The sequence below is a fragment of the Cynara cardunculus genome, unplaced genomic scaffold (genome assembly GCF_001531365.2).
Source record: "Cynara cardunculus var. scolymus isolate 2C unplaced genomic scaffold, CcrdV1 Un_Scaffold_6803, whole genome shotgun sequence".
NCBI classification, from domain to species: Eukaryota; Viridiplantae; Streptophyta; class Magnoliopsida; order Asterales; family Asteraceae; genus Cynara; species Cynara cardunculus.
The window spans coordinates 12,189-23,023 of record NW_020203170.1 but is presented as its reverse complement, the minus strand read 5'-3'; the positions used below and the strand labels follow the sequence as shown (position 1 = coordinate 23,023).

Sequence of the window (10,835 nt, the reverse complement as noted above, 5' to 3'; positions counted from 1 at the left end):
TGATACCAATTGTTAGGACCTGTAAATTCAGCTTTGGTATTTGATCTCTTACTCTGGATGATCTTTAGGACGATTACAGTGTAGTGGAAACAATGATAAGAACAAAATAGAGAAATTAACCAAGAACACACAGATTAATATAAAGAAGATGAACGCAATAGAATAGCTTCAAAGGTTTTTCAATTGATTGAAAATATAGACGATTACAATACGGAAGCACACTGAATTACAAATGCCTAAGCTGCTCTTTATACTAGTTCTTAACGACCTTTCTGACATGACCTAAACGTGTGAAATCATCCAAGTCGTCCAAATAAAGTCGATTAAAGACCTAGTCACGTGAGAAGCACGTGCAGCTAACAACCTTCCAAAAAACAGCAGAACAAGATCTTCACAGAAGACGAATCCACAGACACTCTGTGAGCCATCTCAGAGGCTCTGCTGTAGAAGACTTGTAGGTTCTTATTGCCAGAGGACCATTTTCCAGAACCTCTGTGAGAGACAACAGAGGTTCTATCATTCTTGACTTGCACGATCAAACAACTTCTGTTGCTGGTCCTTTGTTGTCTTCTGTGGAAGATACCCTTCTGTCAACACTTGTAGAAAACTTTTTCATACTTTTACATTAAGTAAATATTGGAGTTAACAATCTCCCCCTTAGTATGAAAAAGTAAAAAAGGACAAATGAATGCAAGAAATGACTAATTGAAAGAATTACAAGAGGAGATAAAACTCATCCTCTGAAAAGAGTTACATAAAATTGAAAGAATTATAAAATTGTTGCTTAGGCCTATTTATTACAGAAGATTAGTCCACAGCAGAGTTTGGATAGTCGTCTATGGCAAATTGTAGATCTGACTTGATGGTTCTGTAGACCTTGAATATCCATTCTCTGAAGGAGACTTGAACTTTAATCATTTCCAGAATACCAGACACTTCATCCGCCCTTAGATGCCCTCTGTGCACCTCTGCTGCCACTTGGTTGAACACCCACTCAAGAGTCTCTGTCACATATTTGTTCGCCTCTGTCGGATCAAAGAACCTTAGAATGTCATACTTGTCCAAGAACACAAACCCAAAGATGGGATTGTGGACAATAGTGTTGGGATGAAATCTAAGTAGCCAACTTGGACTGTTCTTCAGAGGTGAAATCTTCAATTATGTTTGGGCCAACCTCATCGCGATATCGAAGTCCTTCTGGCTGTAGTATTTCACTTGAGCGCGCATAACTTCGATCAACCTTCTAAGTGATATAGAATAGCTTGACCTCCTCTCCATGTATTTGTTAAGAATTTTGTGTAAGAAGATAAGATCAAATACACTGAGGTTGTGGAGGTCAGCATCTGTGAACGTGTAAAGGTTGTCGTCATCCCTCTTCACCACATATTGAGCATAAAGCACGGTCTTCTTCAACATCGTTCTTGGAGATATTGTTTCAAGGGAAGTTATCACATGCTCTGAGAAGACCTGCTCGCGTGGCTTTGTGAGCTTTGAGAAGTGAAACTTCGCAGCTGCAGAGGGTATACCTATAAGCTCTGGATCGTAAGGGGGCTCTGTGTCAACGGCAGAGTAGCACCACCACAGAATCTCCTCCACAGTGGTTACGGGCTCTGTACGCACCTTCTGCGTAGGTATTTTGCTCATTGAATCAAGTATCTCAGAAACCCTTCCCACTGTGGTAGATTCTGGTATTCTGGTTTCTTCTTCTTCTAGAATTGGCCTCTAGGTGGACCCCTCTGCTAGGATAGGTTTGGCAGTTCCTAACAGAGCGTCGAACGTACCCGTGGACGTTTCCTCCTTCGCCATTTTGGAGGATGAGCCTTCTCCAGCTCTGGGGATAGGGGCTCTATTACTCCTAGACAAATAATTGGACTTATTAGGTTTATTATCGAAATATTCATCGTAAAAAATTTCAAACAAAGAATATAAATAAAAAAGATTAGAATTCGAAGACTCAACGTTATCTGCATTCCGCGAAGTGTTAATTATCAGCCCGGGTCCTGAACCGTTTTGTTCAGAAGCCACATCAATCACTTCATCGAAAGAAACGTTGACGCTCTCATTGATGATTTTCGTCCGTTTATTGTAGACTCTGTATGCAGCAAACGTTTTTGAGTATCCTATGAATACCGCTTCATCAGCCTTCACAGCGAACTTACCTCTGTCCTCTCTGTCATTTAAAATATACACCTGCAACCAAATACTCAAAAGAATTTGATATTAGGTATTCTTTTATTTATAAATTCGTATGGAATTTTACTAAACCTTTTGTGTACAAGGGATTGGTTCTGGGTAAGACATGCAGTTGCCACCACTTCAGCCCAAAGAAATAATGGAAGCTTAGAATAAGTCAGGAGTGTACGCGTCGCTTCCACCACGGTTCTATTTTTCCGTTCAACGGCACCATTCTGTTGCGGTGTCCGGGCTGCTGAGAAAGTATGTGTGATACAAATGGATTCTAAGAATGAGCCGAGAATATTGTTCTTAAATTCTGTTCCATTATCAGTTCTGATTTTCTGAACTGTCAGTTGTAGATTTATTTGAACAGTCTTCAAGAATGAAATAATTGTCTCAGCTGCTTCGTCTTTTGACCTCAAAAAATGAACCCATGTATATCTGGAATAGTCATCAACAATGACTAGCACATACTTCTTTTCATTTATGCTTTGTACTATCATAGGACCACAGAGATCCATATGAAGTAAATGAAGAGGACGTTCGGTATTGAACTCTGTTTTTGACTTGTGTGAAGCTTTCTTCAGTTTACTCATTTCGCATGCACTGCACACGATCTTTATGAAACTTTAATTCTGGATTTCCTTTAACCAAGTTGTCATAAACCAACTTGTTCAGATTTTTAAAATTGAGATGTGAAAAACGCCTATGCCACAACAGATTTTTCTTCAAGGATGCCTTGGATATCAATGAGACTTCAGTAACCACTTGTGTATTTGATAGGTCAATTGTGTAGAGGTTTCATCTTCTGATTCCAGCTAGTAACTCCTTACCATCAGTAGTACGGATGCTGCACTGGTTAGCTTTAAAACAAACTTCTAGATTTTTATCACAGAACTGACCTATACTGAAAAGATTATGTCAAAGTCCTTCGACATACGACACTTTCTATATCATTAAGTTTCCAGAAATTATGTCACCGTATCCAAGGATAGCGCGTATTGGTCATTCTCAAATCTTACCGTACCTCCAAAAGATTCAACAAAATTATATAAGAGTTCTTTTCTGCCAGTCATGTGCTTAGAACATCCTGAGTCTAAGAACCACACATGTCGGTTTACCTACACAATGAATCAATTGGGTTTTGGTACCCATTTTAGAATGGGTCCTTTCATATCAGGTTTTGTTGGTGGTATACTGTAAGTACCAAACCAACTCTCTTTAAAATTGATTTTCTTTGATAAAGCAGATAGAGCAGAATGCATAACATGATAAGGTTTAAAAGAAGTAAAAGACACAAACATCTCATCCAATCTACAAGGAGAACAATTATTTCTTCTATTCTTGATATCAAACAATTCATTTACTGAATAATTGTGTACAGTATTATTCAATGCTGAATTATTTAATATAGAATCAGCAAAATTATTATGCTTCTGTTGATTCAATGATTTATCTTCATCTTTCACTCTCCACACCTTCTTAAACTTCAATGCATTATCTATCATAGGAGAAATAAAATCATTAGATATGAACGGTGAACCTTTTGTTTAATGTTCTTTTCAGTAAGCTTCTTTTGTTTCCTCGAATTCTTTTTAGATTTATTCTTTTTATAATACTAATTCTCATAAACAGGTTTTGTATTGAAAGTCTTTTTAAAATCTGAAGCTATGTCGGAATCCTCAGTCATTTCATTTTTAACAATAAAATCCTCGTGACTGGGAAGTTTCTTCGAGAAATCAAACTGAGAAATCTAATCATCTAAACAAGTATATGAGTTCAAGATGTCAGAAAAATTGATTTCTTCATTTAAAACATTTAATTCTTCTGATTCAGAAGTGTTACTTAAAGATTTTGTACATGAAAAATATTCAGACTGAACTGGTTCCGGTTTGACTTTAGAATTTTCTAAATTTTTAATTTTATTTAGAAATTCTTGTTTTTGTTTATTAAATGAAAGTCTTTCTTCATTTAAGATTTCCTCTAACTGAACCACTTGTTTTTCTAAAATTAAAGTTGGTGTATAAAGTTTTGGTTCAGCAGGTTTAGATTCAATCTCTGCTTTTGAATAACTATGAAATAATCTGTCGAAAGTGCAGAAACCTGTGTTTTATAGCTGTCATTTAGATTTGTATAGTCAAACGGAACTTGCATTTTGTCTTTTCTTTTCTGGTTAAAATCCTCTTGTTCTTCCATTTTATCAGAAGATTTTGTAAATTTTATTTGAATCTCGGGACCACAGTCAAGATATTCAAATTTATATAGAGTTGGGGTATAATATAAAGCTTTTTCTAAAAAAAGTTGGATTTTCATACCCTAACCCTTCCCGAAGATTAAAAAATCTCGTCTTAGATGATTTGTTTAGAACAATCGTTTGGTCAGTTTGCCCTCTCTTATTTAACTGTTCATCTTTAGCTTTCAGTTTTCATTTAAATCTTTAATTTGCAACTCAAACTTACTTATTTTAACAATTAATTCAGTTGATCCCATATCTCTCAATAATACTAATAATCGAGTTAAGAATAACCAAATTATAGTGTTTTAATGAACAAAATGATGAACACTCAAGAACAATGTATAAACATTCAAATAATAATCTTGAGTGCCAATGATTTCACTTTATTCAATATGAAAAACGTAAAAGCGACATTGATTACAATATGCCTAATAACCTATTTATACTAGAAGGCTAATTAGAAGATAACTATCTAGTGAGACTATTTAGCTAATCTTCTACTAACAGATAAAGTTTATCTAAACTATGGATAAGCTATAAATTAAGATAAACTTGAAATCCAACTGTCGATTTGCCATCTCCAGCTGTCTTCCATGGGATTATGATTCAACCTTATCTTCATATCTTCATCGTATGCCTCTGGTTGAATTATTGAAGAAAACTCTAAGTGTTGTTGACTAGAGGGGTGATGAAGATGCTCTTTCCATCGCATCTCTGGTTATTCATCGACCCTTTGGTTCTTCTCCAGACTTGGTCAATTCTGCCTTAATGTCTTCATCGGTCTTCTAGTTCTTCATCACTTATTGTTCTTCATTACTTTTACACTTATTAATTATGGGGTCTAAAAATCCCCCCCTAAGTAATGAAAGAACAAACATAAACTAATCTATGAATAATTTTGAAGAACATAGACTAATCTAAAGAAAAGCATCAAATTCCAAATTTTCATTGGATGATGAATTCTTACAGTACTGGAAGCAAAAGACATTTCATATTAAGGCAAAACATTTACAACTCTTCATGATCTACCTTGAGATATTTCCCAGAAGCGCAAAAGCAGTCTTCGATAGCTGAGGACTATTGATATCTCATGAATGAGTTGATTCCCATCTTCTCTTGGCACGTGAGTTCTGTCCAGTCTCTCTCTGATAACTTTCTGAAACCACTCAAGTGTATCGATTGAATACTTGAATGCTTCAGTTAGTCTAAAAAATTTCTTTACCTTGAACTCATTCTTGAAGACAAGTCCAAGCTCAGGTTGAGTCAAGACAGAAGCAGATCTCTTCTCCTGCAAGCCAAACAAGTCTTCATTAGGTGGAGCGCAGGAGAGTCTTTTGATGCCTAATTGAAGAGCAATATGAAAATCACTATTGGCTTGATGTTTCACCAGGGTCTCCATCGTCTTCACAATCGCTCTGTTTGCCATCCCAAATCTTATTCCTTGATCCTGTCGTTGAGTTGTGAATGCATAAAGGTCGATCAAGTCATAGGGATTGAGATTGATCAAGTCATTGTCGTTGAAGACGCCGACCTGACCATGGGCTCTCTCAACCGTGTACTCGATATATCTTATAGCTCTATTGGCGAAGGTCCTCATCTTTATGTCCATTACCATCCTTATCCCATCGTTTGAGAAGACAACTTGTGGTGGTTGGGTAGTCTTTCTAACAAACCGATGGTGTAAGAGGTCCATGGATTCTGGCGATAGAACTGGAGGATTGAGAGACAAGCTTTTATCGCGATCGTGGTATAGATACTGATGGATATTCTCTATCATGATGGGTTCCCTTGGTTGTATCTCCGGACGTCTCCTTAGCCACTCTATGTTCTCAATAATTTAATCGACTAGGCTCTGCGGAGGTTGCCTTGATGAAGAGGGAATATCTGCTTGCATCGTGGTTAGTTCGATTGGGGGTTGAGTTTGGGTTATGGGTTGTGTATCGGTTGGGGGGTGTGTTTGGGTACTGGGTTGTGTATCGGTTGGCAATGGGATGGTTTCTTGGGTTGGCTCGTTTTGGGGTGGTTCAGGTTCATTGGGTTGGATGATGAAAGGTTGTGTATCGCGAGGGGTTGGTGATGGGGTTAATGGTAGGTTTGGTGTTGGCGATGGAGTAAAAGGTGGGTTGATTTCTGTTGGTGGGGTGGTTGGATTTTCATCGGTTGAGGAACTCAACACGATGGGTTCAGGTGTGGTAGCAAGGGGAACATGTACATTAAATACATCCTCAGAGGGCTGAGCCTCTGGTTCCCTTGCTTGGGTTGATGGAGATTGTTGTGTTTGGGGTGGTGGAGATGGTGGATTTTGTGTTTGGTGATGGGATGTTGAGGGTGAAGCGGATTCCATTGGTTGTGAAGCGGTGGCCTGATTCTCCCCCTCATGAGGACCTAAACCTTGATCATCGGGGTCTGGATCCTCATGCCTTCGTCTTTTGAGGGGGCGGCTTGATGAGCAGGAGGCCCTGGTCCTGTTTTTCCTCCACAGTCGTATGTGGTCGGCCAATGTGCGCACTCGATCCTTGTTCTGCCGTTGTTCCATGGAGCGAAGAAGAGAGTTTGTTCGATCTTGTTGTTGCGTAAGACTCTTCTTCAGCGCAATGGTAGGCTCAATCGACCTGACAGCAAACTTTGCACTTATCTCATTGAATGATGAGATAAGTACCTTGGATAGAGCCCGAAGATCGGCTCTAGTGGCAAAATTCATGCATGATGATGTAGCTGGCGGTGGCACGATGGTGGTGGTGGATGTCGATGGAGAATTGGGAAGGTTGGCGATGAGATTCCTCACCTCTGCAGTGAAGGAGGAGAAGGATGGATGGAAGGATGGGCCTGCAGAGGGAGGTGGAGGTGGTGAGGGAGGCTAGGGTTTCATCGATTGATGAAGTTGTTTGAGGTGGGGTTGGTTGAGGGATTTGGGAGATGATAGTGGCTGGTAGAGCGTTAAGGGTTTGGAAGATGGTGTTTGTTTGGGTGGTTATGCAGGCGAGAGTCTCATCGTTCGCAGTTGCCTGGGCCGTGAGGGTGGCGATGGAGCGAATGAGGAGTTGGTTTCTTTGGGTGGCAAGGGAGAAGGTGGTGTTGTGGTGTTGGGTGACGGTTTGTTGCAGCATTTGGAGACGTGTTGTATTGTCTCGGGTTTGGGTTGCAAGGGTGGTAAGGGTCTGTTGAAGGGTGCCAAAGGATTGTTGAAGGGTGGTGGTATCGATGGATGGTGGGTTGTCAACAATCCCTTGGATGATGAGTTTTAGGTCTTCCAAGTACCGCTAAACTAAGTCAACAAAAGCTTGGAACTCAGTCTTTTTGACCAGTTCTGCCATGGGGGTAACCCCTGCAGCAACAGATGCTGCAAGTTGAGCCTATGCTCCTGAGGCGCCTTCATTGCCTTGTGAAAATACAGGCCATGAAGGACTTCCGTCATGTCCTTGATAGCCCTCAAGTGAGGAGCTATCTCCTGATGTTGCGACTTCTTCTTCTTCCTCGGCAGGATAGAAGAAGTAAGTGTGTTTCCCCTTCGCTAGATCAAGTATTGAAGGGGGTTTTGTGCACGAATTGGAGACCGCTTTGAACGATCTAGGGGTGCATCAATGTCAGAAGCAACACATGCTTCTGGCTGTGTGGTTGGTTGTGTCGAGCCTTGAGGCGATGGGGGTCTTATTTCTGCATCACCTCTCTGCTGGGAGAGGGGTGATAGGTGTTGTGGTTCCTCAGATAAATCATCTCCAGAGGCCCGAAGAATGGCATCTGGATGGCTAGTTTGGGTTTGGTTTGGACTGGGCCGTCCTTGTTCAATACCTCTTTGGCCTTGATCGCCAAGGGTAGATGTGGTGGTTGCCCTTTGGGAAGAGGGAGGGGGATTTGTTTGAGTAGGGCCGGGGATGCAGGAGGAGTGTCATCATCATCATCATCTTTATCATCCGATGAAGATGCCTCCTGTGCTCCCTCGCTTGTTTGAAGGGACGATTCTATTCGCTCTGGGTAGCTGCCCTCGGTTCATGGGACAACAAAGAGTGTTCGTAAGTTCTTCGGATCTCTGATGTCTCTGGGATGACACTTAGCATGGCTCTGGAGATTGGTCTGTTGATGGGGTATCCTTCCTTCGATAGAGTGGGTCGATGGCCATGCATTTTGAAGACATAAGTGAATGGTCCTTTGGCCGGGAGGTCATATTTCCTCATCGCATCCCCCTGAAGAGAGATAGGAAATGAGGAAACAAAACAGAGGTTAAGGGCTTGCCGGTCGCCTGGAGCTTACACTTCTTGACTACCGCAGTGTGGATCTCATTGTATATTAGAAAAGCGTAGTCGAGAGGGATGTTGAAGAAGAGTCCGTACATGATCGTCATGATGTTGATGTTGCCTAGTTTACAGGTGAGGGCCCTGTTCAATATGGAAAAGAATATATTCCACATTGGCAGTAAAAACTGCCTCTTGAAGTTGGAGGCATTGCGTAGGTCACGATTGTAACCTAGCATTTGGAAGAATAGGAGGATGTCTGAGGTAGTGGGTGGCTCGGCATATTGCTCAATGTCGAGTTCTTGATGGGTGGGAATGCACAGAACTCGAGATACTTTTGCCCGCGAAATCTTGAGCGAGCAAATCATGTCGTTTGGGGCGTCAATGTCCCCCATTATTCCATGGCTTTCAGGGTCGTATTCGCAGGTCTGCTAGTATTGTTGGACGTACTTTAGTGGTACGCCATTGTCAGTGAGGGTCAATGCTAGTAGAAGGATGTAGTTTCTGAAGAACTCGATCATGACGGCAAACCTGTCATCGAACAGGGTGGTTCGCAATTCAATGACATGGTTGTTGGGCGTCATTGGGAGGAAGACTATTGCACGGCTCTCAGCACCGGTGGATTGAACGTGGATGTTGTTGTTATTGGACTCGTGTGATGCGGAGGAAGCTATTGCGTATGAAGTTGCAGGTAAGTTTGTTCGTCAAAGTCTGTTTGCAGGTTTTAGGATGCGTAAAGAGTAAATGGAGGTTGAAGAAGGGTATTTATAGGTGAGGAGGTGGGGGGTGGAATGGGGGGGTGGAGAATAGGAAACGATTTTCTTGATTATTATATTGAAATAATCATAAAATGGGAAGGCGTTTGCTAAAAGGTGATTTGAATTGGGGATTGTGGGCCGTATTGCTTGTACGTGCCATTAATGTTGGATGACACGTGTCAAGGCGGGGTTAGGGAAGGGTAATTTGAAACGGTTCATGGGGAACAGGATGTATATGGTGTCAGGCACGTGTGAGGATGACGTATGTATTATTTGAAATAAGAAATTATTCCAAATTATATCTCGTGAAATATCAATCCAAAACAATTAATATTTAAAAAATTCCATCTAATTGTAAGATTATTACTAATTACGAAGTTTGGTCTTCAAACCTATATTGTATAGTTTTTAGTCACAAAAGCTGCAATTTTGTATTAATCTTAAAAAGTTTGCAATTAAAGATGGCTGTTGAGAAAAAAAAGGAGTTGACATGTAACCAGAGGAGCTCTGGTTTAACATAACCCTTTTGATGAGGAACCAGAGGAGCTCTGGTTGAACATCGATAAAGGAATTCATCGATGAAATGTTGGATTGCATGATAAAGAGGCTTTGGATGACAAACTAGAGGCTCTGTTTAAGCATGGGCAATCCATTATGTAGGACCAAAAGGGCACTGGTTAGATACTTGGCGTATTATGTAGCATTTTAGATGTCCAGAGGCTCTGGATAGTGGAACCAGATGCTCTGGTATGAAAAATGCATATTTATGCAATGGATATTCATGATGAATGAATAGCTCCCCCTCAAATGATGCATGTATAGAAGATTTGAGTTTTGTGAAACTCCCTCTAGTGGCAATAACGATATTGATTAAGGTGACTAGAGGCTCTGGGTTACACAACCAGAGGCTCTAGTTGTGAATGGAGATGAAGGGATGTATGAAATATGTCTAAGTATGCAAATGGATATGCATATGAATGGGTCTTTGAGACCAGAGGGCTCTGCTTCCAAAGACAATGAATCCAGAGGCTCTGGTCTTTGGAACCAGAGGCTCTGGTTCCAAAGACAATGAAAAGAAGTGTGTAAATATGGTTAAGTGTATGTGAGTGAGAGAGGGGGGACTCTTTGGGTCTAGAGGGGCTCTGGTCACAAAAAGTATGAATCCAGAGGCTCTGGTTGGCTTAGAGATTGTTAGCTTTATTCTGAAGCTAATGATAACCTTGAAAAAGTTTTATTAAGCAATCGGGGCCTAGAAGATGAACTGAAGAAGTTTCTGCGCCAAAACGTCTAAAGTCTAGAAGACTAGCCTCTGTGCTAAAGAGTCACGAAAACCAGAGCTTCTTTCAAAGACTACAGGGCTTCTGTGGTAACCAGAGCCTCTGCAAGGCTCTGTAAGGACCAGAGTTCTTGGACTCTAAGTCCCTTGGACCAGAGCCC

General features: G+C 40.8%; 1 protein-coding gene across 1 annotated transcript in view; it reads right to left on the bottom strand.

Annotated features, from left to right (window-relative positions):
• Positions 1-2,130: 2,130 nt before the first annotated feature.
• Positions 2,131-10,835, bottom strand: part of LOC112504761 (uncharacterized mitochondrial protein AtMg00810-like) — a gene marked incomplete at its 3' end in the record, with an annotated part of 20,863 nt that continues 12,158 nt past the window's right edge. Inside the window, exons 3-4 of the mRNA XM_025108714.1 lie at positions 3,558-3,676; positions 2,131-2,190 (exon numbers count right to left, since the gene is read on the bottom strand). Coding sequence (XP_024964482.1) covers positions 2,131-2,190; positions 3,558-3,676 — 179 coding nt within the window. The remainder of the gene's footprint in view (positions 2,191-3,557; positions 3,677-10,835) is intronic.